General features: G+C 39.1%; 2 protein-coding genes across 2 annotated transcripts; both read left to right on the top strand.

Annotated features, from left to right (window-relative positions):
• The first annotated feature begins 1364 nt into the window (after positions 1-1364).
• Positions 1365-21104, top strand: arhgap27 (Rho GTPase activating protein 27). The gene is made up of 17 exons (XM_044013969.1): positions 1365-2253; positions 10923-11396; positions 12344-12583; positions 12829-12909; positions 13148-13270; positions 15430-15516; positions 16316-16383; positions 16498-16585; positions 16904-17005; positions 17535-17633; positions 18176-18281; positions 18429-18563; positions 18960-19058; positions 19151-19228; positions 19366-19497; positions 19677-19782; positions 19886-21104. The coding sequence occupies exons 1-17, from the start codon at positions 1447-1449 to the stop codon at positions 20061-20063; spliced, it is 3003 nt and encodes a 1000-aa protein (XP_043869904.1). The 5' UTR covers positions 1365-1446; the 3' UTR covers positions 20064-21104.
• Positions 21105-22011: 907 nt separating this feature from the next.
• vps25 (vacuolar protein sorting 25 homolog) lies at positions 22012-27315 on the top strand. The gene is made up of 6 exons (XM_044013385.1): positions 22012-22122; positions 23719-23864; positions 24260-24313; positions 24765-24853; positions 25914-25989; positions 26486-27315. Exons 1-6 carry the CDS (start codon positions 22076-22078, stop codon positions 26596-26598), a joined length of 525 nt encoding a protein of 174 aa, XP_043869320.1. The 5' UTR covers positions 22012-22075; the 3' UTR covers positions 26599-27315.
• Positions 27316-27423: the final 108 nt, after the last annotated feature.

Raw genomic sequence — 27423 nt, 5'->3', positions numbered from 1 at the left:
GTACAACAGCTGTTGACTGCTGCATCCTGGTGTTTTTATATTAGTGTATGTGCTTCGGGAGACAACCAGTAGCCGGGCTTCATGTATAAGACAAAGCCTGATAAGGCAAACTGAGATTGTCAAGTGATGTCAGTGTGACGCTGAGTTGAGGTCGGTGAAGGTCTTCCTGTTATGTGGCTAAGCAAATTTCTGTCTGCTGCTCTCGTGGTCTTTGTAAAGTTGCTTTGCTGCAAATGGAAGCAGCTTCCTGTCTGTTCCTGTGCACAGAAATGAAGGCTCTGCTGAACTGAGCATACGTATTGTGTTTATTTTAAACATCGCAAACACTAAATGAGTCAGCCAGGTTCGCAAAGACCCATCATGGGACTTTTTGTTGAAAGGCAATCAGCTGACACAAAATGGCGCAAGCGCTGAAAGGTCACACAAATAACCCCAAAACTACATTAAAAAGACACTAAGCTACTAAAAAGACACAGAAAGACACCACAAAGGATGCATACAGCTGCAGAGATATCTTGTAAAACATTTAAAATGACCAGAAAGAACAAAAACACACAGACAAGACACACACACAAACTTTTAATGAACACAAAGTCACATAAGACAACAGAAAGAGACACACAATGACCTACAATGAACTTCAATAAAAACACAGAAAGGTCAAGCAGTTATTCCAAAGCTACATTAAAAAGGCACAAAACGACCACAACACAGAAAGACACCAACAAATAACTAAAGATATATGATATAACATTTTTGACTGACAACAAAAGAAAAAAGGAACAGAAACAGTGAAAAAAGAGACACAAAATGACTTTAAATAGGCACAAAAAACAACGCAAAGACAGAAAAGTCACATAATTATTGCAAAAATGCCTTTAAAATTTGTTAAACAACTACAGAGACACATAAATGAAACAAAAAAGGTGCCGGATGCCAATTAAAAGTGGCGTCAAACATCAAACAGGTGATTACAAAGATGCACAAAACAACAACACAAACACAGGGAGTTACACTAAAGAGGCCCTAAAGTGACACTCAAAGTTACATCATTTCAACTATAAGAGACACAAAATGACTATGTCACAGAGTAATTCCAAAATTCAAGCTCAGAAGAGGCAGTGTCTAAAATGACGACAACGAGACGCAAAATAACCACAAAGAGACACAAGATGGTGCAAAATGACTGCAGAGAAAATCAAAAGTACAACAGGAATTTATGAAATAACTCCAACAACCACAAATGGTGACGCATACCATGAAAGGTTAATATTGTTCTGTAAGTGAAAGTGTGTGATAATGAACTCTGATGGATGTTTTTCTTTTCTTTTTTTTTTAAAGCAACAACAACTTCACATTTCCTCTATTTGCAGCTCCGGGATGTGTGAACGTTGACTCAGAGGCTGCCACACACACACACACACACACACACAGGAGCACTGGAGCATGGCTCTGGTGTTGGTGCAGTATGAGTTTGAGTACACAACAAAGGCCGGTCGACCCGTGTCCGTCAAGCCGAATGAAAGCTACATCCTGCTCTCCAAGACCAGCGAGCACTGGTGGTACGTCTGCAAGGACCGGCTCACCAAGCCCTTTTACATCCCTGCACAGTATGTGAAGGAGCTTCCATCCAACTCTGCTGCAAATAACCTAGACTCACCTGAAGGTGTGACTGACAGTACACCAGTGGTCATGTCATCATCATCATCATCATCACCATCCTGTAAAGCAGCATCAGAGATTCGTGTAAAAGCTCAGTCTGCTTCAAGGGGAACATGCCGCTTCTCTACTTTTGGTTTCTGTGAGAACACGCCAGATGTGAAGCTCAGTGAGACTCTGAGAGAAGAAAGCAGCTCTGCACCTCCTGTGGATGAAATTAGGACACACGGTTTGGCAGCAGGGAGCTCCTCATTCCCCACAGCTGATGACCTACAAGTGTATGCAACACCTCATCATGTGCCAAAGGTTGGGAATGGACATCCAGAGCAGAAGAGAAGCTCACTGCAGGGCGATAAAGCAGGAGAGGAACAGACTTTTGTGGATGATGAGGATATGATCTTCCCTTTACCCCCCAACTTACCCATATATGACACCATACCAGAACTCGACATGCCAGAATTCATCTCATTCTGTGACCTGCCTCATCCTGACCCTGATCCCGATCCCGATCCCGATCCGGTTGCTTCAAGTGATCGTTTATTATCAAAGCAGCAGGAAGCAACTTCCTCCATGAACGTTCCACACACTGAGCAGGTAATGTTGCTCGCTGCATTCATCATTATGTGTTCATGTCACTGAAGCTTGTGATAGAAATGTGTCATTGTGGTTAATAATCAGTAGGGGGCGCCGATTTCACATGAAATGCATGTGTACTCATGTACCCAGTGGCCTAAGACCTTTGCACAACACAGTATATCTGCAGGAGGCTACACATTAAAACAGTGGCTGATTAACCTATTCAAAAATAATATCAGGTGCTACAGAAATAATTAAAAACATATTTTGCTGAAATTTACTCTTGTCACAATTTATATCAGGGCCACACGTGAAGAGAAAACATTTCAATCTTGACATTGTCGACTTTAAACTCGTTGGAATATCATGTTGACATGTGGACATAGAAGTCTCAGACTGTGGTCGGAGAGACTGTGGGGCCGGTCTACTCAAATAGCGGCCCGTGGGCTCCATGCGGCCAATGACCAACTGAGAAAATAAAAAGAGAGAAACTCTTTTCACTGTCTGTTAATATTCCTACATCACAGTACACCTACAGCAGTCTGATTGGTTTGATAGCAGTGTTCTGTATGCTGTTAAAGGCACTTTGAGATGTTTGTGGGTCGTACATGATCATATTCTTTGTCTTATTTCAAAGAGAAATAAGTGCTCATATTACACCTTGTTTGATTGTATGCACTTTATGCACCTGAGATTTTTTTTTTACCCACTTTGAGGCGTGGGAAGGACAGGTACGACCAAAAAGTTATTTTTAATGCATTTTTTTGTTTTTGATGTACGTTTTAAATTTGTCATGTAGATTTATTGATTTGAAAATGCGTTTGTAATGGAATAGTCCTGCTTTAGGGTACGGCTGTGAGTGTTTTACCACTTCCAGTCAAGAAAAAAGTTCACATGACGTCTCGATGTGATATTCTAGTCTAACTTTATTCTCACACCATTAATCACATCATGGCAAAAAAAATCCTTCTGAAAAAAAAGTGGGTCACCAAAAAAAGAGTTTGGGGAAACTGCTACAAAGTGTGTTTTATGGTCAAATTTATGTGGCAGACCCCATGTAGGGTGCCACATAGTCTTGGGGGCCCCCATTTGAGAACCACTGCTCTATACAACGCATTTCACCATCTATTTAGCAACACTTTGATGCGTAAAATCCATAAAATGTCCATTTAAATACAGTTGAGCAAATGTACTTAGTTTAGTCTTTACCATTGTAACTAAAACAGTTGTTTAGATTAGATTAGAACTATTAAAGTTTGCTCGATTGATTTTTCTCTGACTTAAATACCACACTAGGTTCACAGTATCTGTACCAGCTCATCAGCATATGAATGACCGGTCGACCCCCTTTATGCCGCTTCAATGAGCGAAAGGAGGTGTTGCTTGAATGGCTCGAGAGAGACAGAGAGAGAGACAGAGAGAGCAGCTGATTTAGTTTCCCACTTTTGATCAGCAAAAGTTTCTGCGGCTGTGGGAGCTGGAGTTCGCTCTCATCTGTGCGTAAAAAGCTCGCGGGGATGATTAAAGTTTAGGAGGAGCTGGAGGCTCCTGAGCTGCAGCTTTGTTTGTTGTCGCCGTCAGTCAGTCAGTCAGTGTGACTCCAGAGCAGGTTACACCGAAAACAGGTTGTGTCGGCTGAGTGAGAGAAAGGAAAGAGTTAATGCGAGAGCAGAGGGCCACTCCCAAACAAAAAAACACTCCAGCTGCTACCTGGTTTCCCCTGCGCCGCCCGTGACTGACGAACCAGGGAGTCAAGATCAACCGCATCGCAGAGACCAAAAAACACACAAATATGAAACATTCGCGAGCACGTTTCCTCACTTTTAACCTTGTGATTGTGTCAGATGTAGTCGTTTGTTGACTATAAACGGCAGGAAGCGTCGGTGCAGGTGAGTTTGACGACACTTTCTATTGGTTTTGCACCTGTTGCGCGGAGACAGGATCAGGGATGAGTCAGTGCGAGTGGAAGCCGTTTTAACTCATAAAGCTCTTCTTATTCAATTCAAAGTGCTTGTCCAGAAACATTTGAAATGCATCAGAGAGAGAGAATGTACAGATATTTGGACTCATATGTTAGAAATAGCACGAAATAAACAAGAAGCAAGTTTTGAAAAGATAAAACAAGTAGAGCTAAATATATAAATGAGGTTAAAACTGGGGAGGAAGTGGAGGTGTGTAAACTATTGGGTGTAGGTTTTGCACTTTTTCCTCCCTTGTGGAGACCAAACCCTGGTTCTAATGAGGCAGAACTTTGTTTCAGAACTTTGCATCAACTGGTGATGGTTGTGGTTAGGGATAATGCTTTGTTTAGCCTGACCAAGTGAATAGAACTCCAAACCTGTATGTTCCCTCTAAAGGAGGCTTGGGGTTGTTATTAATCAACAAAACTGGATGCATTGCAATTCCAACATTACTTGGGTTATTATACTTTTACTTTTTTCTGCCCACTTCTTCCTGTGTAAAAAAAAAAAATCATGAATGAGAGACTTGCACATTTTGTAACAGGACTGCAAACGTGCCAGGACCCCTCAAGTGCACTAATTCTTACTTCACAATGGCAAGCCATCTCCATGGTGATATGGGGTGGTAGTGGTGGTGGTGGTGGTGGTTGTGTTCCTGGCCCGACTCCCAGCAAGCATTGCTGTGGGGCTTTCAGTGCCAGCGCTGCCATGTCGTTGATGTACGAGTTCATATGCAATTAGTCCAAATGTAGGTCACTTGGTATCAAGGGGCTAAGCTGGCTGTCCTTTGGTCCCAAGTGGGACAATCACTTTTTTAAGTGGATGTAAAATCCAGTTTGGATTGAACCAAACTTTGATTGGTTTTAAATTCAAACTTGTTCTAATAGCTGTAAAGTTTTGTGTGTTTTGAGCTTTCTGTGTCTCTGCAATCTATGGACGCACATGATTGATATTGAGCATGTTCTGTTTCGGTCACAGAGGCTCCAAAGTCTCATTGATCTTTGGCGAGTGAAAGAAAACTTCAGCCTCTACTTAATCGCCCTGTGAATTCCGTGAACTGCCAAGGCACAGATGATCCCGTTCACTTCATTCAGCCCCTTTTTGAGAAAACCTGGAAGGAACCGCAGCCTCACTGGGAACATCTTAACCACAGCAGTGCAGACATTCCTGCTCCTGCTGTAGAATTGACACGATCGAATGCCAAGAAACTGCTCCAACAGGTAGTGTCAGGCGTCTGTGAGCACACGGCGACCCGACACAGTGGTCAGGTTCATTTTCACTTGGCTTTAGCTGTGGAGTATTTCAACGTGCGTCGGGACAGCGATGTGTGTGCGTTGGGAGAGCAGAGAGTTAATGAGTCAGTGTGTTCAGTCTCAGCAGCCTCTGTCATACAAGTTTGTGCACATTTTAATTTGAACAGCCTGTGCATGAGACAAGCCTAGTCCCAGTTTACACCCCATATGGATTATGCTTATATTTAAGAGCGACACCGCTGCAAAATAAATACACATTTACCTGCAATACATCTATTCCACAGGTATTTCCATTTCTCTTCCGTTATTCCCTGACACTGTATTACATGTATTACACATGTATTTGCTATTTTGTAAACTATGCTTTTTGATCACATTAGAGATTAGATATAACTAAATTACAACTTGGAAATCCGGTGAGACTTTAATGTTGCGGTAGATTTGATATTTTTTGACTTCGTCAAGCCAAGACGTAGTATTGAAGTTTCAGAGATATTTTTTCACAAAAGCTTGCCATTGAAATTAAATGTACACCTTGGATTATTGATAGGCAAGAAGTCTGTCTAATCTGAAGCCTCCACTGATCTTTGTGAAACACTGTATGAGTCATAGAAACTGGAATGTCTTTTGTGTCATTTCTATTTGTAAAATGTTTAAAGGGCACTCTTGAGTGCAGTGTTCCGTCGCTGCGGTGCACTCTACCTTAATGAAAACAAATTGTGTTTTGCCGAATTCACGAGGTTTTCCAGAAAGAAAGTTAGTTTTAAAGATACCTTGTCTTCCTGTTTGTTTCACACGTTGCGTCACGGTGTTTGTTCACACCTGTTTTCTGACAACAGAAAACACTTGAGTGGATGAAACACGCCATGAACAAGCAACATCTGCAGATTGTGAGTGTGCAAAGATAACAACGTGATAAGTCGACTAATTTCCACATTGGGTGTTGGTAGAGTTATGCTGCACACTGGGGCCCTGAAGAGTGTGGTGATGTAAGATGGGAGGGTGGAGCCACAGGGGATTCAATAGCTGAACTGTGGGCTTTTGTGGCGTGATTTGGGCCCCAATTTGGCACTCCATTGTTTGATTGGCGGAGTGCTAATGTGGTTAAGTAATCAAGCAGATTGCTGCTTCATGCATTGCTGAGGGCAGAGAGTTGTCCGCTCCTGCACTGTAGGTTTCTGTGTCCAAGCCATGCAGGGAAAACATTGTCAAATGCAGTTGTTCGATAAAGTTTCCTCCTTATTTAAGTGATTATCGCTAAATCACAACACAATATATATATAAACGTGTTTTTATTCTTCAACCCATTTTAATAGCAAACTACAGATTCTTCCACATGCCATATTTTTTCCTGACAGCCATTGCAACTGTATATAAAGCTTAAATAGTACACTATGTAGAACCAGTGTGTAGGATATAGTGACATCTAGTGGTGAAGTTGTATACTGCAACCAACTGGGGCCGATGACCTGCGTATTGAAAACACAACATTTCTTTATTTTCAGTTGTCAATGAATTGATTTTAAAAAAAAGAAGTTTAAATGATTCGATGGCGCTAAATTCTAAACACATTCTGTTATTCAACATGTGTGTATTACATACACACATGTTGTTACAATAATTTTGCTAATTGTGTGGCTTCAAATCACAATGTCACAATGATACACTCCTCGGCTTACAGCTTTCATAATAAAGGCATGTTTCGTGCTCTAGCCAGTTGTGATTCACCGTAACCTTAAAACCTTGACCGAATTAGCCACACGGCGCTCTGTGTGTTGTCTGCAGGAAGTGTTGATTGAACAATTGGACTTCCTGTTTCAAGCCCTTTTCTCTTAAATAGCCATAACATGCCTTCCCTCATATCACTGTGAAAAAATTATTGTTCTTAATTGTTGTGGACTGAGTGACCTAGAAGAGGCCGTGGAAGAAAACAATGACAAGTTGTGTTAGTAGCTTTGTAACATTTTTTTTGGTGCATTTTTTTCTATTGCCATAATTTCCTTTTTTTTTTTATCATATGAGCACAGAGTCAGGAAGTAGGTTGACGTGACCTGCAAAATGTCTGTTGCTTTCTTTATCTGACCCTTTTCTCTCTGTCTTGTCTGCAGTTTGCCTCTTAGCACACACACTCAGACAGTTACCCTCTCGCCCCCATCCTGTGTAAGGCAACGCATGCGTGGGCACACACAAACACAGACACACACGCGCACACACATCGCCCCATCCTCACATAGTCCCTTCCTGCTGCTATTGTAACACAGTTCTCCTTTCTGTCTGGGCTGCAACTGTCACAGCTGCAGCAGGCGGGAGGATGTGCACTTGACGGTGTGTTTCATGACTGTGCCTCTGCCTCCGCTCCCATCACAACAAGTTGACACAGCGTGGCCGTATGCTTGGGTTCCGTGTCCTTTTTTCGTACATCTGGATGTATGGCTTCTCCAAAATAGCCTAATATAAGCATGATGGATATGTACTCCCAGGTTTGGTCAAGTCACCGGGCCAAGCAGGACTTGACTCTGCCGCTGGCCCCCCAGGTACGTGATCGTGCTGGCATCGAAGGAGGCATTTTATGCTATAGTATAAAGTTTCCGTCTGTGTGGATGTTGAGCTTTATGTGTTTTGATAGGAGTTGCACTTCCTGCTTTGGGTAAACATGTCACCTCGGGCACTTGTTTCTTTTCCTGTACTGTCAACTGAAAGCTGTTGATGTTTTTTGAGTTTGAATCTCACAGAACGATGATTTGGTTTTAAGAAGGTCTGACTTTGACAGTTGGGTCCACTTCCATGAGTCCTTTGCTCTCTTGTTGTGGACACAAGTCTGTCTTTAGGTTAAAAATAACCACACCAGAGAATGAGGGCGTCACGTGTGTGTATAGTACACGCTGCAGCAGCTTAAAGTAGTGACTGAACATTTTAATAAAGGCGCTTCTTATCCTGAAATCGCACAAAATGCCTCTTGAATTTTGAAATAGCATGATGTTAAGTACATATTTTATCTCAGTGAGTCACAAAACCTGTGGTTTTCACCTGTACACACTACAAATATGGCACCGTGTTAGTTCAGAAATATACATCATGACTATCACAAATCAAAAGTGGAAGTAATGCTCTCCGTGGCTGATGCAGTATATGTTTCTGAACATATACTGTTCAGAAACTTATTGATTCTTTTTTTCACCCTATGGTGTTGGGCAGATTTGATTTGCTCTTTAAGAGAGTCTAACCTACTCCTCCTATTGTTAAATCTGTCATTTTATTTGGTAATAAAATATATGGGGCGAAGAGACAGTGGCGCAACAACGGCCTTCCTCCACCAGTCCAACCGCCCCTTTCCCAAGGCCCTAAGAGAGTGAAGCAAGTCACGGGCTTGTGCCAGTGCAATTTAAATGCATCCCAGACTGCTGACACCTTTCTGTGTGAGGTCACAAGCCAAAACGTGTGGCTGAGCATTGTAATCTACTAGTGAATCACATGTTGTATCATGTACAAGTTTTAAAAGTAACAAGTAATTGTATGAATAAATATAGCACAGCAAAGGCCACAGTCTTTCTCCCAGACGAGCAGTGGATTAGAATTATAACGTAGCACTAAAAGTACCTCAAATTAAACGGAAGGATGTATAAATATGTTTGCATGTGATATTTCTTTGAAAATGACGACAGTCTTTCACACCGCCGTCTCACAGTGTTTGTAGGGATTTAGGGATCAATGTAGCAGCTCTTTCATTTCCGCTGTTTTTTTCCTATGTAGTCAATCGATCTGTTTCCGGGTCAGTTGCATGTGTGTGCCCATATTGACCGGCTCCTCAGGGTTGGTTTGAGATCTATAATAAATAGAATAGGCAAATAAATTTTATTCATGTCAAATTCTTCTTCTCCTAAACTGTTCAAAGTGGTGGAAAACTATTCAGAGCCCAATCGAGGGTATTTTAATATTAGACGTGGCTCTATGCCACTCTTTGGGTCCAGTACTGGTACTGATATCACAACCTTGACTCATATCGGTCTGATAAAGTTTTCTTTCTATCCTTTTTAAACTACAAAGTTGTCAACAACGACAATTTTGTGCTGATGTATCACCACCTGTAGTCATAACAAACTATTTCAAAACTATAATAAGTATACAATTGGCTTATCTCTGATAAAAACCTGAAGTTTTTATATTGTAATAACGTCATTTCATAATGATGTCATCATTACGTAACTAACAATATATAATAATGGGTTAACCTAAACAATTTCCAGGTCATATATGTCATTTTTACTGTTTTTTGTTGTTTATGCATTACTAAACTGTAGGATGACACTATTTTCTAATTTTATTGTGGCATGTTATAATACGTCTACGCAAATAATCATGAGTTGTTTCCTCCACGTATAAATGTACTGTAATGGAGTTTGTAAGTTGCAGACATTTCATGGGAAATATCATTTTAATGCCATATTTGTTGTTGTTGTCCTTCCCTGACCTGTATATTATCATTATTATCATTATTATCATTTTATTTCACAATAAGTAAAAACCTATAGAGGTTCCAGTGAAAACTGCACCCTGAACAATATACTAGTTAAAATAATAGCAAAAATCCTAAAGACGCAATGGAATAACTATGGAATAAACAATATATTAAATAACATAATCACGTGATCCCTTCAGGGTATTTGATAGAATACTGAATTTGCATATTGATCACAAAACCAACATAAAAAGAGCCGTGGGGGGGGGCATTATTGCATCACAGTTTCAGTAGTGCTGGAGACAAACAGAGGCAGCCTTTCATCACACTCTGGCTCACGTTCACGGCTGCTCTTAAAACAAATTAGTTGTGACGATGGGCATCTATTTGCATGTCACCTAGTCCTGTCATGCAGCACTAGGTCTGGTGTGCTCACTTTAAGCAATGTCACATTTATGTTTTAGCAGCTTCCCTTACACAGACAGGAACTCAAAATATAGAAGCTTTTATTATAGCACTGGTAGAGCGGCACCAAAACAAAAACAAGGGCTTCATCATTCTGGTAGGTTAAGCCTGTTTTTGTTCTCTACAGTTTTTGCCTGATTTTGTCATTGTTGTATTGTTTTGGTTAGTAGGGCACAGTGTGGTTTTTGAGCTGAAGAAATTAGGGCAAAATAATTGAATTATCATTGCTGTGGGAGGGACACCTTTGTGGTTTGTGTGTGTGTGTGTTTTGTTTTTAGCTGAAGGCTATTTCCTGTGTGCTGGGGAGTAACAGCAAGAGCAGTGAGCTGAAGACTGCTACTTGACACTGTCTGACACAGCTTTTATCTTCTAAATACTGTTTACAGTTTTTCCAAAGTGGTAAGACTGACTGTCATTTGAAGGAGGAACACAGACTCCCCCATGCAAATACTCTGATTTTATGTTTGTTGTAGTTCTTGTTCTGTCGAATATGTGTATTTATTTATTTATTCATACATATTTTACATTTCCATGTTTTGTCTCTTCCCACAGGTGGAAAATGAAAGTCTCCATTCAGCCGTTTACGTCAACGTAGCGCAACTTCGCCAAAGCGTCTCCGAGTCTCCTCCCTCAGCTCCTTCATCCTACTCTCCTTCCTACCTTGACCCAGAAGGATGGGAGGTGCACACTGACCAGGAAAGTGGACAGGAGTTCTACTACCACCCCACTACGGGGCACACCACCTGGGATAATCCGTTTCTAGACTCCCCTACAGACGTTGAGCGTTTCTCTGCAGAGGAGCCGTGCTCCCCGTCACCTCCTAAGTCACCTGCCCTCTCTCTTATCACCCCCTCCCCGCCTGCGTGGACCTCAGAGTGGGAGCAGTTGGTGGATGAGATCAGCGGCCGCTCCTACTTTTACAATCCAATGTCTGGGGAGACGTCCTGGGAGCCTCCAGAGCAGCTGAGCCCGTACCCTCCTCTGATGGAGCCTATGAGCGTGCACAGGTTTCATGAGGACGGGCCGGTAAGGACAAGTCTGGCTGCTCTACTTTAGCCTCGCTCTGTCTCCTGTTATAGCTTCACCCAAGGGAGAGCTGTAAATATAATCTGCTTTTGATCAAATTAAATCACTCGCACTCACACCGGCAGGCAGGGCTCATATTCTTAGCCAACAGCACTCATGCAGAAAGTTCATAGTAGTCCACACTATTGTCCCCATTGTGTTGAAAATGTATGACATTTTTGACTTGTTTTTCTGCAGTTATTCCTCACAACACAAGCAGCAAGTGTCCCGCTTCTTTTCTTGTACTAGAACATTAATGGGCCATGAAAGACAGAATAATACTTTGAGGCCGTGGAAACTCTGTGACACATTTATCACAGTCGAAGCCCTTGAGGTCTGTATCAGGGCCAGAGCAGGAAATTATTCAGTTGACTTTATTTGGTGAGATGAGGCAACATTTTAACGCGAAAACTGAAGTGAGACAAAGATGCAGCTGGCGATGACTGCCGTTGCTCTCAGTTTGAAAATGTAGACTTTTTGGTTATTCACTCTCTTACTGAGTGTAATTTCTGTAAAACAATTTTTACAGATGCGACTTACGAGGGTAACACTCACAGTTAACACTTACGTTACAATTATACAATATATATATATATATATATATATACATATATGTATATATGTATGTATGCGTGTGTATATATATATATACACATATATACATATATGTGTATATGTATGTATATATGTTAAAAGCATATACCAGTGCTATATGCTTTTAACAAGACAGGAAATAAAACCTATTCTAAATTAAGCGCTGACCTTTCAAGACAGAAAAAAGTGCTCATATGCCATATATATATATATATATATATATATGTATATATATATATATATATATATGTATATATATACTTTAAGCTTTCTTGTGTTTTTAATATCACTTTCTGCCATGTTTACACCCTCAGCCTCCTCTACCCGAGGAGGACTACCCCTCGGAGGATTACCCGGCTGCCGATCAGTCAGAGACATACTTGGAGATCCCCACCACGGGACCTGTCGCCGTCCCCAAAGAGTACACTCTCAGCCATGTGAGCAGGACCGTCATCCCCAGGGCCAACCTGGACCGCAGCACCCCAACAGGCTGGAACCTCAATGTGGAACCCAATGGGACCTGGGTGTTCACCAGTGAACACTCTCCAGATCAGGTAAATACACAGCCACAAGCTTTAGAAGCACACAGCTTTAGAGCATCACACACTTAATTTAAGTTTGATAAACTGTCAGTCCTGCCCACTCTCGGATCAGTGGTTGTGCTTTTACTATAAACCTTAATATACGATCTATTTGTTTTGTCATTTTCATATTAGGACAGTTGAAAATACTTACATTTTCTCCTTTTGGTAAACGTCCAACTTTCTTTTTAACTAATGAATGTATGTTCACGCAACAGTGGATCAAGTCTGTGGATGACCGAGGACAGACCTATTACTACCTGAGAGACGGCTCCAAGTCTCAGTGGAACCTGCCTGAGGTAAATCTTCACTTCATTCATTTATTTACTTTTCATTCAACGGTGAGATCTATAAAAATACATTGTTCACAACATTCAGGCAAGTATAGTATTTTTTTTCAGTCTCATTATTATAAGAATATAATCCAACCCCTATCTACTGCTCAAATATTAGTTTCTTTATGTATTCTAGATGTAGAGTAGTTGACAAATGTTTGCACTTTAACTAAAATTTAACTGCGTTTTTTGTTCCCTTCAGGCCCCTGTAGCGCCTGGTCAGTCCAGAATGGAGAATGGTGTCGAGGCAGAAAACGTGTCAGTCATAAAAAACTGGAGACACACCATGGGACCTGTTCAGCTCAGTGTACCTCAGGATGATGGGGTACATGCATACACATACACACACACACAGCACACACACACACACATACATACACAGTATTTACACACTCTCTGTCACTGCTTATGCTATATCACACACCCAGGGTGTGTCAGCTGGCTTCGACATAAAGCTGCAAAAGTTGTCAGGGTGACTCCCTTTTTTTTCTTTTTTTTTTTACGCTCCTGGGGTTTTAACCCTTATTTAACAATGCAAATCGGCCACAGTGAACTCTTGTTGACAGTAACAGCAGGAGAGGGAGGGGCCCAAGTGGCTACATTTGTACACAAACACCTGGGTGTTGCTGGACACAAATATGGGCCTGTGTTTGCTGTGTTTATGCAATTTGCATGGAGCAGAGCACAAAAACTGTGGTAATTAAGGCCAGAGCTGGTGTTTATTTTGTCCCCATAGATCTAAAGATATAATAGGTGACATTTCTGCATGATACATGAAACATTAAACGACATCAGTTCAGTGAATTTTAAGACAATGAGGAAGAATTGATTTGTTTGATCCTGAAATCCTACATTACCCTGAGGCTGTTTGTGAAGATCTAATCAGTGATTTGCAATGAGCTTTTATTTGTATTTCCCCAAACCTCCACACATTCACTAAGGTAAGGTAAAACTAATGAGCAGTGCAAAGTGTGATTTGTGCTCCAACATGTGTATGACTTTACGGAGCAGCAAAAAGTGTTTGTATCGTCCGCAAATAAAACCAAGTTTAAGATATGAGACACTTAACCTATGACAGTAATATATAAGATAAACCATTTTGGACCCAATACTGACCCCTGGGGGACACCACAAGCCTCCTCTGCCCGAGTTTGTCGTTGAGTGCTCTCCCAACTTGACAAATGATTTTCTCATTCAACAATTTGAGCCAGTTTGACACCATAGCGTTCTAATTTATTAATCGAAATGTTGTGATCGATTGCATAGAATTTCTAATTTCTTCTATCAAGCTTATGAATGCCAAAGATGTAGATCGGTTGGATCTGAATCAATATTCTTTTTCAGTCAGTAAATTAGGCTTTTTAATAAGTCTCTCAATACACCCCCCCTCCCCCCCCACACTATTTTGGAGAATTGTGAGAGTATAGAAACAGGTCTGTCGTTTGGGAAGTGGTGATTGTTTCCTGATTTGTCTAGAGGTGCCACTTCTGCTATTTTCATTTTGTTTGGGAATTTACCACTTTTAAATGACATAAATACCCTTTTTTACTGTTTTCATATCAATGTCATTGCAGTCAGTGGAAGTCCTGCTCTTACATTTGTTGATGTCTATAATGTCTATTTCAGAGTGCGGAAGGAAATATTCAGTACTACTACTACTACTACTTAGCCGTTGCTTTTGTTTCTCATTTTAATTTGTGTCACAACTGCTCCCTGTAAAGCACAAACACACAGAGGAACCAAAGGAGATGCCACGACAACAATTCCCATGATTCCTCGCTGCTTCGTGATATCATCAAACTAGGTCTTTTTGTTATTGTTTTGAGTGAGAGACCCCTGGTGGCATAAAGCGATCTCTTTAATATTATTTGTACCCTATTTATGATCGATATTTGTACACATCTCTTTGGGCACCTAAACATTTCGCCCATGTGTGATTGTCAGTCTCATTCACCTGCCTCCTATAGAAGCCTCCGCTCCTCTGAGAAGAAGGTTTTACACCATATCTCGGAGCCTGGCTTCAGGGATCTGCTCCCACTCAACCTGAATTAGCAGCAGTGAGAACCAGTTATGATGTTGGGTGACGAGGTGTGACGTTTTAGTTAAATACAGTTGGAAATCTGTCAGGTTTTACCATGTCGGACTATGACAAGCCTTTTCTCTTCCACATGAGTGTCAGAATATGTCAAGTCGTGTTTATTTAGATCGCACATTAAAAACAACAGGAGTTGAGTCAAAATGCTTCCACAAGGTATAATATGACAGACAGAGACAGAAGAGTTTGACTATTTAGAAGCAATTATTGCAATTATTGCAAAAGCATAATCACAAATGTGTCCAGTCCACATACATTTATGTAGATAATAATATGTATTATATGTAGACTCTGTCTTCATGTACTACACATCCAGACACCAAAAACAACCAGTAGTAAAAGTTCTGTCATTTTCATTTTAATGGATGACTAAATCTTCCACTGTACAGAGATTCGTGCCAACTCACAGAAGGAACACGTCGGACTACAGCAGCGACAGCTCCAGCACGGGGAACTCTCCAGAGACGCCACACAACGTGAGTGCAACTTGTGTCGCGCTGATGCTGTCAAACCTGACAGTTAGTCAGCCATTAATGGGGGTTCTTTATCTCTTTCTGAAGGCTTTTGGGTTTAGACCCTGGAGGAACCCTTATTATCTGACCTCCAGGTGGCTGCGCTATAACGTGGGTTACTAGTTTGAAGGTTCACCTGAGCTTGAGTCATAGATAGAGTCTATCTATGATGAGGCAAAAAGGTGTGACTGCACATCACCTAAGAGGCCGCTGTACACAACTGTGTGTATGTGTTTGACATTCAAATACCATCAGTCATCCTGTTTTTCATGCAGTGATGTATTTCCCCTGCTTGCATAGGGCACTTGTTTGTTTGTTTTTATCATTTAATTCCCCCCACGTGTTTTCCCCAGACTGTATTTCCTTGTTGAAGGAAAATATGAAAAATAGTCAAAGCATCACATTAGCCTCAGCTAAACTCCACTATTTATAATCACATTATTTACATAAAGTATGAATTTTGATTTATGACAGAAAAATTGCAAAAATTGAAAAGAATATCAGCTTTATCATTGAAGCATTATACATTAGCATTCCACTGTTGTGTGTTTGTTGTCTTTGAAGAATCAGTCGTTAAGACATCTCGATGTGGTTTTCTATCACTGCAACCTGTATTCATGCCTTTATAGACAAGGTTTATACTCATCATGTCCCTCATAAGCTAGCATTTCCAACTTTATTATTATCATTAATGTTGTGTTTTGTCATTACAATAGGCCTAAAGATTACATACTATAATAAACTAAAAACTATACATTTTCAGGTGCATAACTTGGAGAAAGCTGGAATTCTCAACAAGACAAAAGTGTGTGAGAATGGCAAGAAAGTAAGGTAAATGTAAACTCTTTTTTTTTTTGCAGATATGACACTCTCACATTTCTGTTTCTGAAATTGTGAGTCATCTCCCCCAAAGCTCCAAATTTTTTCTTATTTCCTCCATATTAGGAAAAACTGGGGCCACACATGGACGGTTCTCCACGGCGGAGTTCTGACGTTCCACAAAGACCCAAAGTCTGCAGTAACGGGGTCCTCGGTATGACACACACTGAGGTTCTACTTAGAAAAGACTCACTCATGTTTGTATGTCGCAGGGAAAAGAAAGAGCTCATCCTACTGCTAAAGATACCTGAAACTTTTGTTTTTCTCGCTTTGACTCACGAATATACCGAAAAAAAAGAGAAACTGCAGCACGACGCAGGCTGTTGTGTCACCTTTTTTAGACTAACAGTGCAGACAAACCATCCAGTCATAAACAGATAGTGACAGCCACAGCTTTTGTTTGGTGCAGCTTGTTTCTTGGAATGCAGTGCTGTCAGTTTTGCGTTGTTTTTTTTTTTCTCCCTCTCTGCAGAACAAGACTAATCAGATTGTTCCAGAGGTCACGGTCGACCTGCGAGGAGCAACGATTGGCTGGGCTTCAAAAGACAAATCCAGCAAAAAGAATGTTTTAGAGGTGTGTGCATTTGTTGATGTAGATCATAATACAATGTTTTTGATGGAGGTTTTTTTTTTATCATCTCATTTAATCTAAAACATGATGTTAACAGTTGTGAATTTATTTAGTTAGTGAATTTATTTAGTTAATCCTTAATGTTCACTCGTAAATAACAACATCTAGATTTGATTTATGAAGAACTTGATCAAGCGGTTCTTTGAGGCTGTAGTTGTGTCACAAGAACAATGGTAGCACGTTTTGTTTGCAGTGTTGTTACAACCGTTGTTAATTAGTGGTTAACACACAGTGCAACTGAGGCTGATGGAAAACGTCTACGTCTTTTAACTTCAGATTTGCTCATGAATCTCAGAAAAAGCTATTTCAAATTGCCAAAACAAACCAAGCGGAGCCAAAACTGCTCTGACAGTGGCCAAAAATAGTGTTTTCATACTAGATTCCTTCACCGAGAGTGACAAAGTCGTTGCAGCTTTTGACACAAAACAACAAACTTTCCTCTTCAGTGTCTGATTCATTTTGTCATCTTCAGTTAAAAGGCAAGAACGGCGTGGAGTTTCTGCTACAGTACGATACAGAAAGCATCATCAGTGACTGGCACAAAGCCTTAATGGACACCATACGGCAACTGGTAAGTACTTCCAGTGTCCATAATTCACTATTGAAATGATCAGCCTTTCCTAAAAAGGCCTATCAAGTCATTTTGTGTTTGTAGCAGCACAACAGTCCACGTTTTCATGCTTTTCTTTCTTAAGAAAAAAAAAAGAAAAAAATCAGTAACAAAACTTAATTGTATAAAATGATTTATGTCAGACTTGTGGTTCCTCCCTTTGGCTGTGAACTCATATTTTAGGGTATAGTATTAAATCTCCTTATCTCTCTCCCACGCAAATACTTTGGTTTTAGGAGGAAAAAGATAAATCTGCCAATAATAAATTAACATTTCAAACTTTATGGAACACTTGGACATAAATCAAACAAATATTTAGTTTGGAAAGTAGTTTTAATGAGCAGATTTGTATCACTAGGTTTTCTAAATTAAATTTGCAAATGTTTTGTGGCAAATGTCCTAATTCTGACAAATGATTGAAATGCTATTTACCCCAGGTTTGGTCATTTCCATAAGATAATTTTATTGTTGTGTGTGTGTGTGTGTGTGTGTGTGTTCATTAGGAGTACCAGGATCATCACTCAGAAGAGGAAGATGTGAACTTGTATGACAAAATCAACACCCCAGAGCAAGATGACAAGTCTGGCAACCTCCCTGAAAAACGACGATGTAAGATGAACCATGTATATTTTCCTTACCGGTGAAAGTGAACCACGTCTGATTTATGTAACTGTGGAGTGACTGATGTCATCTGTTTGGAGTATATTCTGTAGCTACTATTACAACTAGTCTAATGTGTTATGTTTCGTTGTTTAGCCTCCAGGCCGAGCGTCACGCACTCGTCCAGTTCTGCTGGAGACACGGATCAGAAAAGGGTTCGTACCAAACTGATGAAATTCCTCTTGAAACGGCCAACACTGCAGTCCGTCAAGGAGAAAGGATACATCCGAGGTAATGCATGGACAGACAGTGTTGCACTGAAGCTATTTTTCTGTTTGTTATTTTTTTTGTAATTTGAAAAGCAGCTCAAGTATACACAAAGAAAACAAACTGAAAGAGTGAACAGTGAGGGCATTATTTTGACAGTAAAGCTGTGAGAGAGTAATATACTGTAAGTACCGACATTGCACACAACATATAGGATAAAAGTCTGTGTCATAAAAAAAAATCAGCTTAGTAGTATAGTTTTGAGTTTGTGTTGCTCATAAAAAGAAAGAAAATGCAAAGTAGTTGAATATAAACCAGTTCATTTTTGTTTCCCCTTGCAGCAACTCCCTTTTATTAAATAACACTGCTCTTTACCTAGTGCTGTAATCTCTTTCACTGTAATGTTTTTCATTTCTGCAGATAGCGTATTTGGTTGCCACCTGGACACATTGTGTGCACAGGAGAGGACCACAGTCCCAGGTTTTGTGGAGAGATGCATCAAAGCAGTAGAAAAGCGAGGTAATCCACATTGTTGTTTATACTCATGTCAGTTTTATGGCGCGCCGTATGGCAGTTAACTCACCGTTGCCTCGTGACGTATTCCTTCACAGGTTTAGACATTGATGGACTCTATCGAGTGAGTGGGAACCTCGCTGTCATCCAGAAACTACGCTTCAAAGCAGATCACGGTAAACTACACTAAGTTCACATGTAAATTCAGCCCAGTACAGTGAGAGAAGATGTTCCAGAAGTGAAATATCTTGCTGTAGACAGCAGCGCCCCCTGCTGTGTCTTAATGGGCTGTACACCTGTTGTGTTGAAACAGAGGAACTGGATCTTGAGGACGGTCAGTGGGAGGACGTTCACGTTATCACTGGAGCACTGAAGTTGTTTTTCCGAGAGCTTCCTGAGCCACTATTCCCGTACAGCCATTTCGATAGTTTCATCACAGCCATCAGTAAGCAATCTTTCAAATCCATGAATTACTCTTGAACACTACACTGTATCACCTATTCTATTTGATCTAAACCCGTAGAGATTTAAATGACTGCTAGGGATTCTGATAATGGATGACATGTGATAATGTACAGTTTTTATAGTTGAATAATAGGTTGTTTTCTGTTTTGTTTTTTTTAGGAATTTCTGATCACAACACAAAGCTCTCTTGCATGCGTGAACTGGTCAAATCACTTCCTCATCCGAATCATGACACCATGGAACTTCTTTTTGGACATTTATGCAGGTATATTTCATTGTTTTCTCTTCTGATCACTGGGTGTTTCATAATTTAGTGAGAACTCAAACAGGAAATAATGAGTCCTCGTGTTGTTGTTTTTTTTTCCCAGGGTCATTCAGTACTGGGAGGACAATCGCATGACTGTGCAGAATGTTGCGATTGTGTTTGGCCCGACGCTGCTTCGGCCAGAAATGGAGGCAGCCAACATTGCGATGCACATGGTGTTTCAGAACCAGATAGTGGAGTTTGTTCTCAATGAATATGAGCATATCTTTCATTCCAGCTAGAGCAGACACACGCCTCCATTGCAGACCTGGACCTGAATGTGTTCCATTTATTTGAAGTGCTAGATTTACCCTTTGCCTGCACATAAACAGCTTCAAGTAACAATAAGTTAAAATAAAACTGGTCTTTTAAATGAAGTTAAAGGGCTCTGTCAGCCTTCTCGCTCAGACTATTGGAAGTTCACATAAAAGGAGATAAAGGGAACTTCCAATAGTCATTGGAGAGGATGTTTGAAGCATTTTACCACTTTTTTAATTCCATGTTGCTCCATAGGAGGCTCACACTGTTAGGACTGCCTTTGGCTGTATTGTAGGATTGGGCATTGGCCTGCACTGGTGTAACAGTTTGGTTTCCCATCTCAGAGTGATTGAGCCTGTTCCGTGGATGGAAGGAAGAGTTGCTCTCGCTCCCTGAGATTGTAGCTGTTTTTATCTCACAAGTCACTTTCTTGAGATTTTAACTGTTTATTTTATTTTTTATTTTTTTTGTCTAAACTGCAGTTGTAATACAATCTATGTCACATCGAGACGGACGTATCAGCTCTGTTCTTCAACAATTAAATAATCTATACTGTAGAAAGTGTTAAAATTAGTTTTGGATTTGAAAGTATATCACATGTTGCAATAACTGAAATTTTATTCTAATGCTGCATTATTCCAGTTTCGTTTTTTTTCCCATGAATTGTTGTATTGTAATATAGCAATGTGTAAAAAAAAGAGAGAAATATTAATACCAATATCCTTCTGTGAATTCTATTGAAATAGAATACTTGTGCAAAATATTATGTTATTCTTCACTGAATTGCAAAACATGTTTTTTTTCAGTCATGCTATACTTGAAGAAACTGGATTATAACATAGCAATATAAATACATACTACATATATTTGACAGTCAGTAGTAAAGTCAAGCTCAGCAAGAAAAATAAAAGTGAAGATTATAAAAAAAATGACATTGTAAATAGATATAGATGGCATATTTATGCTGGAGAGGTGTTGGAAATGCACGACTTATTCAATAATAAAGTAACTTTGTAAAGAAAAAACGTTGGTCATCTTCACTCTTGCAAATAAGCTCACTCAAATGTGTCTGTGAGGAAACTATGCTTTACACATGAAAGAAATTAAGTTACTATAAGCCCATGATTTGACATGTATTATGATTCCTATTGTCAGATCTAGTACAAATAAAAATGAGTAAATGAGTAAAAGACTACCTGTCATAAATATTTTCAAAGTCTTTCAAAAACGAATGTTTTTTGCTATTGGCAAATAACAAACTGAATTCAGTTAAATTTGGGTATAAAAGGGGGCTTAATCTCTGAGAAGTCAGAAATTAATTAAGCGTAAAACATTTTCTTCGGTTCAGGAATGCAAGTAAATAACTATAATTTCTTAATTTTAATCAATAAATAATAATGTGTTTTACTGTTTTGCTGTTTATTTTTGTAAAATAGTCCATTTTGTAATTCAGGGATAACAATAATGATTATATTTCAGCATTGAAAAATATCATTTTGGTTGAAGAGCTACTGTATGCTGGCGTATTAACTACTACAGAAACCTAATTCAGGGCAGCTGTGGCATACTTACACCTTACACTAGGTGGTGGTCTAATACATTTGTTTCAAGCACTGTACATGGTAAGAGTTATATAAATGAAAGTGGTCACTTTGCATAGTGCTTTGGTATTTTTCTTTTTTTTAGTCACGCTTTAACCGGTAAGCATCCAGTTGGTGACAGTTTTTTTTTTTTTTACAGTGTCAGACTGTTTAATTAACTACAAATAGTATGGCAAAAAAGTACAGAAGTGAGTTTAAAATGTCACAAAATGTTATAGTGATATATAGTCATATTTATTATGATTACATAGTCCACTGCAAACGACAAATTCGTTGTGTTTGTATAATTCATGTACTGGATTTAATAAAGAGCAAAGACTTTGTGAGTCGGACACATTTCAGTGGGTGGACGCTCTTCCGGAAGCTGTCAGCTGTGAAACACCGCATCAACAGAAATGAGTTTTGAGTGGCCCTGGCAGTACAATTTCCCACCGTTTTTCACGTGAGTTAGCTTCCTAGAGACAACATTTGTAGAACATTAATTATTGTTTGTTATTGGCCTGTGTTGTGTCTATTTTAGTCGAACCGAAGCGTGTTGATTTTCGAGCTAGCACCATGTTAGCCGGCTAACTGGCTAAACGAAGCAGCTAGGGAAGTGGATTTACACACCTACTGGCTTTCAGAAGTTTGTTTAACAGCTTCATTCGGCCTTATTCAGCGCATGTTGAAGCTGCGCATCGTGCAAAGACACAAGTACATCTACGTTTTACTAATATATGTTGTGTTGTGTAAGATCATTTAGCAATTAGCAGTAACAAGTTGTGTTGATAGCCTGTTCTCTCGCATTGCCAGCTAGCATCTACCAAAACAACAATCAACTATTAAACCAGAGTCCCCTCCTGGTTCTGTGATACACAGAGACAAAGAGAAGTATCAAGACAAAGTGAAATATCCTATAGGTGGAAGTGTAGCTTACTCAAAAATAGACAAATGAGAGGGTGCAGTTACTAACATCAAACATTAAATAGATAGAACCATGTAAACTATTCTAGACTACAATACTTTGGTGTAGCAGGCCTAGTGTGTATGGAAGTGATGTCTTGCATATTAAAAATTATTTGAGTCCAGTGGACAGGTGGTGTGTAGTTTAAATGTGGTATAAACTACAAAATTGTTGTCTGTGTAGTTTTTTTTAAATATAGATTATAGTTTATAGAAAAAAGTGGCTTCAGTCTTATCTCTGTGGTTGGGGTTACTTGATACAAAGAGAAGTGACCCACTATTCAGTATTTCAATAGAAGTGAGATTTTTATATTCTTTGATGTGTGTAGAGTGATGGCAGTATGTGATCAGCACATTGGTCTCTGGTGTAGTGACTATCTAGAAGACCTCAATGCTGAAATTAAACATAGATGTATTTAAGCAAATACAAAGAATGTAATCACTTCATGTCCAGTGAATATTAACTGTGTGTTTTGTGCTTTACACTGGTATTTTACTATTTTAAACTGTAAACATTTTAAAAATAAGGTGATAATAAAATGCATGGAAGGGGCTTCCTTAATAGATAGACAGTAGTGGCATAGAGGATTAAAACTCATTACCAGAGGCCTACAAAGTAGCGTGACTTAATTCCATTGCAATCCTAAGGTTTAGGCTTACTGCAAAGAAGGAAAAACTGACCGAAATGTACTATTCTAATCCAATTTAACAATGCACCTCATTGAAATGAAGCTCTATGCCAAAATAATACAGGCAATATGGATGATTAAAAGCTGAACACTTTCAGGTAATTAACCTAATTGATATGTTAAATGAAAATTATTCTACTTTTATACTTAAAAATAAGGTAAAATAGTTTGTATATAAAACAGTCACTGCCACAGTCACTGTTTAAATTATCTTAATCAGACTTGAACATTTTATATAGTGGCCTAAATATCAAAATCTCTGGGGAACTTAATTGCACCTATTTTTAGATTTCTTTTGCAGCAAAGAAATCCATAATACAGACGGAAATTACAGATATATTCAATCTTGTTGTTTTTGCCCTTTGATAAATGTAATTTATGCCTTTTGCTCATCTCAATATTGACAGGCTACAGCCCAATGTTGACACTAGACAGAAGCAGCTGGCAGCATGGTGTTCCCTCGCTCTCTCGTATTGCCGGCATCACAAGCTGTACACCCTGGACGTCTTGGAAGCCCAAGAAAGTCCTGTGTTCAACAACAAGAAGATAGAACGTATCCTTCCAGATCACCTGTGATTAAACCAATTTTAGCCATTGTACTGCTTGATCTGTTAAATGCATTTTTAGAAACGCAGCGTTCAAGTCCTTGTTATCTCTTGTTGTGTTGACCTAGATTGTTAAATTTAGTCTGTGAGTCAAAGGTTTATAGGTGCACCTTTTAAGATAGGGACATAAAATTACACCTCACCCAGAGGATATTAAAGTTGACACACATTTCATGTGGGTTAGTTATTAAATGCTTTTTAGTACACCACTAACCGGTTTCTCACAACACAATTCAATAACTCTTTAACAGAATGTATTGCAGGGCTTTTGTATTTGTAGAGAGAGAAGAGGAGCTCTGAAAGTGAAACCACTGTTTTGTTATCAGCCTTAACTGAATTCTAGGAAAACTCTCGATGGAAGCAATTCAAGTTGTGTTTGAGGAACTGAGAAAAAAAGGTACATTTTATTCTGTCAAGATGTTTGTTCTGTGATGTCCTGTAAGTATTTGTGCCTGTTTTAGATCCACACTCTCTACATTTTCCAGCACAACATATGTGTTGTTTAAGAAGCAAATGTGCATGTGCCCATCTGAGTGTCTAAAGTCAGTGGCACAGTATTGTAAGGTTACATTTTAAAGCTAGTATTAGCAATCTTTATAGCTTCATATTACCTGGCAAATCCACCCTTATAATAACAAGGCACAACTATAAGTTGGTCAAAGTTTAGACGGGGCTTTTAATTGTTGTGTGAACAGCAAAAGGAAAACAATTGTTGCACCACTGCAAGTACATGATTCAAATGAGCTGTACTTTTTAAGCTCAGGTCTTGTACTGCAATAGTCTCACTTTGCATTTCTTTCTTGTGAATTGATAAACTTCATGTTTTAAATTGTTTTGGCTGACCTCAGGCAATCTTGAATGGCTGGACAAAAACAAATCCCGCTGTTTAGTCATGTGGAGACGACCAGAGGAATGGGGCAAGCTAATATATCAGTGGGTGAGTCATCATGCTAAGAAACACTATGTCCTCTCTGTGAAAATGCATTCAAGCAACAAAGAGGAAGAAGTTTGGAGTTCTCATTTCAGAATCTCAATATTTTATTTATCGCCAGGGGGAAATTGGTTGCGGTACATTTAATCTTTCAACATTTTAACACTCAGGGATGAAAACTAGTGAGTGAGATTATCGAAAAACAGTATTACTTGCAACAGATAACATATGTAAAATTGAACATGACATGTAAACATGACAAGAAATACAGTTTTGTGTACATACATACATCATTGTATACATACAATGATGTACAGTGTCATTTGGAAAGGAAGGAAATATACAAAGCAAGTGATAATTTGTATTCTGGTTAGAGAAGAAACTCACTGGACTGCTGTATGCATACACGCATTACCAGGTTACTGCCGTCCATGTAAATGTGTTGTTCGATTACCTAGGTAACCGCTGTTTTCAAATAACCCAACAAAGAGAACCAGGGCCAGTTTGTTGCATAAAGCTAGGTGTGGGAATAATATAAACAAAGTCAAGTAAAGTTTGGTTTGTTTTTTACGACTTAGAAAAAAAAAAGACCAAGCCTAAAGTGAAGAAAACAGACGAGACAAAAGTCTAATGTTTGTGGCGACAGAGCTGCACGTGTAATAACTTAGTTTTAACAGGAGGTTGTAGGTCAGGAGTGAGCTCACACTCTGTCAGTGGCAGAGAGAAACTGCTCTGTTTATTGTCGCATTATAATTGGGACATTGTGGGTTCAAGTCCCTTGTGAGCCACTTAAACTCCCTCTGGATAATCTGTGCAGAAATCTTAAAATTTGGCTGTAGGTGTAAAAAGGTTTAACTAAGTTTGACATGCCAGACAGTACAGAGTGTGCACCTTCAGAAACAAGGCAATAGAAGCTGTTGGCCAACAAAATATTTGTGTTATTTTTGAAAATTAGTACATTTTTGAGAGATAACCACCTCAATCCTATGAAAAAAAAAGCTATGAAACCATGACTGTTGTAACAAACATTTATGAGAGACCATTATTCTGTTTTCTCACATTATAGATTTCCAAAAATGGGATGGTCAACTCTGTGTTTACCCTGTATGAGTTGATCAATGGTGATGACACGGAGGGTGAAGGTAAGATATCATTAAATTAAATTATATTACATCACATTTATCAGCATCATTACACTATAAAATTTTCATTTTCAATTCTATTGTTTTTACTCTTAGCAACCAAATGACAACTAGATCCCATTCGAAAGCTGTATAAGGATGCTTTTTTACTAATGTCAATAATGTTCTTGTACTTGTGTAGTTCCTCGGTTTTATTTGCTTGTTTCCTTGTGGTGAAATTTCATAAAGTAAATTGTCTCAAGTACAGCAATTACACCAAGGTACTTCTACTATTTTAAAAGTTTTAAACCTCTGAGGAGCTTAGACATGTGACGCTGTGCTTTATTTGTAAAGTAATACAATTTAAAACATACAATTGTAACATAGTAGTATTATCCTACAAGAGTTTAACTTTTTTTTATCATTTTCATCATTACATGTTTAGATATTAGAAATATCAAAGAGTAATGGAACATTTTCCATGTACCATCTTACATGAACTTGTTCTGTTTCCCAGAATTCCATGGTCTTGAGGAATGGATGCTTCTGCGCTCGTTGCAAGCTTTACAAACGGAAGGCAAAGCAGAAGTCTTCAGCATGGATGATGGGAAAGGAGTCAAATTCTTCTGAGAAAGTGCTGGAATCACACACACACTCTGTCTGGGAGAATGCCCTCGTACTGTATCTTACAGGCAAATTTTAATATTTAGCCATTTAAGGCTATAAAAGGTTGCACCTCAGTGCCCGGCCTGGAGGATGCTGGTCCAGTAAATGTTGCCTTTTGCTTTGCCCCAATTTCATAGCCTTTACTTCTTGGGAAATATAGCAGTTGAAGTGACATCTTACATCATGTTTGAAGTTGTCACAGGTAACATTTGTTGCCATTTAAACATGCAATGAGTATATCAGGGGACTAAATACTATTATTTCTAAATACTTTGGGGAAAACCTTTCCCCAGCAACTGTAACTTTACTCTTTATATTTTGTAAATAAAATAGGTTTTATTCCATTTTTTCCCTCATAGTTATTTGGTACAATGAGCTTGGTTATTCCTTCTGTTCTGTTCCAACCAGACTCTCAAACAATCTCAAACAAATCCCAGAACACAACACCAGAGGAGCTTTTTATTTTGAGAATAAATGCTTCCAGAAGAGGAACACCACCATGGAGACTCAAACCAGTAATCCTGGTTTGATCCAACGGAGTGAAATACTAGTGGACTTCATGTACACATTGCTGTCATTTTATTATTGTGCAGTAACTACTGTGACACTCCTGTTATTCTCTTTCTCTGTATTCAACTTTTTTTCATATCATGTAGGAAAATAAATTAGACATTTGCTAAATGATTTTTTTTTTCTTTTTCAAATGACTCTTCTGAATGCTCAACATGTGCCATACAACTCTATAAAGTCCTGTCATCCTTGAATTAACTTTTTTGGTTTGAGGAAAAA

The sequence above is a fragment of the Solea senegalensis genome, linkage group LG18 (assembly GCF_019176455.1).
Source record: "Solea senegalensis isolate Sse05_10M linkage group LG18, IFAPA_SoseM_1, whole genome shotgun sequence".
NCBI classification, from domain to species: domain Eukaryota; kingdom Metazoa; phylum Chordata; class Actinopteri; order Pleuronectiformes; family Soleidae; genus Solea; species Solea senegalensis.
Note: the sequence above shows the minus strand (reverse complement) of the source record. Positions and strands in the feature narration are given on the sequence as shown.

Excerpts from the sequence above, each read along its gene's own strand:
- arhgap27 (XM_044013969.1), top strand. The coding sequence starts at position 1,447 with ATGGCTCTGGTGTTGGTGCAGTATGAGTTTGAGTACACAACAAAGGCC. Across the intron at positions 18,282-18,428 it reads CCTCCCTGAAAAACGACGAT|CCTCCAGGCCGAGCGTCACG; the intron begins GTAAGATGAACC and ends TTCGTTGTTTAG. Across the intron at positions 19,059-19,150 it reads CAAAGCAGTAGAAAAGCGAG|GTTTAGACATTGATGGACTC; the intron begins GTAATCCACATT and ends ATTCCTTCACAG.
- vps25 (XM_044013385.1), top strand. The coding sequence starts at position 22,076 with ATGAGTTTTGAGTGGCCCTGGCAGTACAATTTCCCACCGTTTTTCAC. Across the intron at positions 22,123-23,718 it reads AATTTCCCACCGTTTTTCAC|GCTACAGCCCAATGTTGACA; the intron begins GTGAGTTAGCTT and ends CAATATTGACAG. Across the intron at positions 24,314-24,764 it reads TGAGGAACTGAGAAAAAAAG|GCAATCTTGAATGGCTGGAC; the intron begins GTACATTTTATT and ends GGCTGACCTCAG.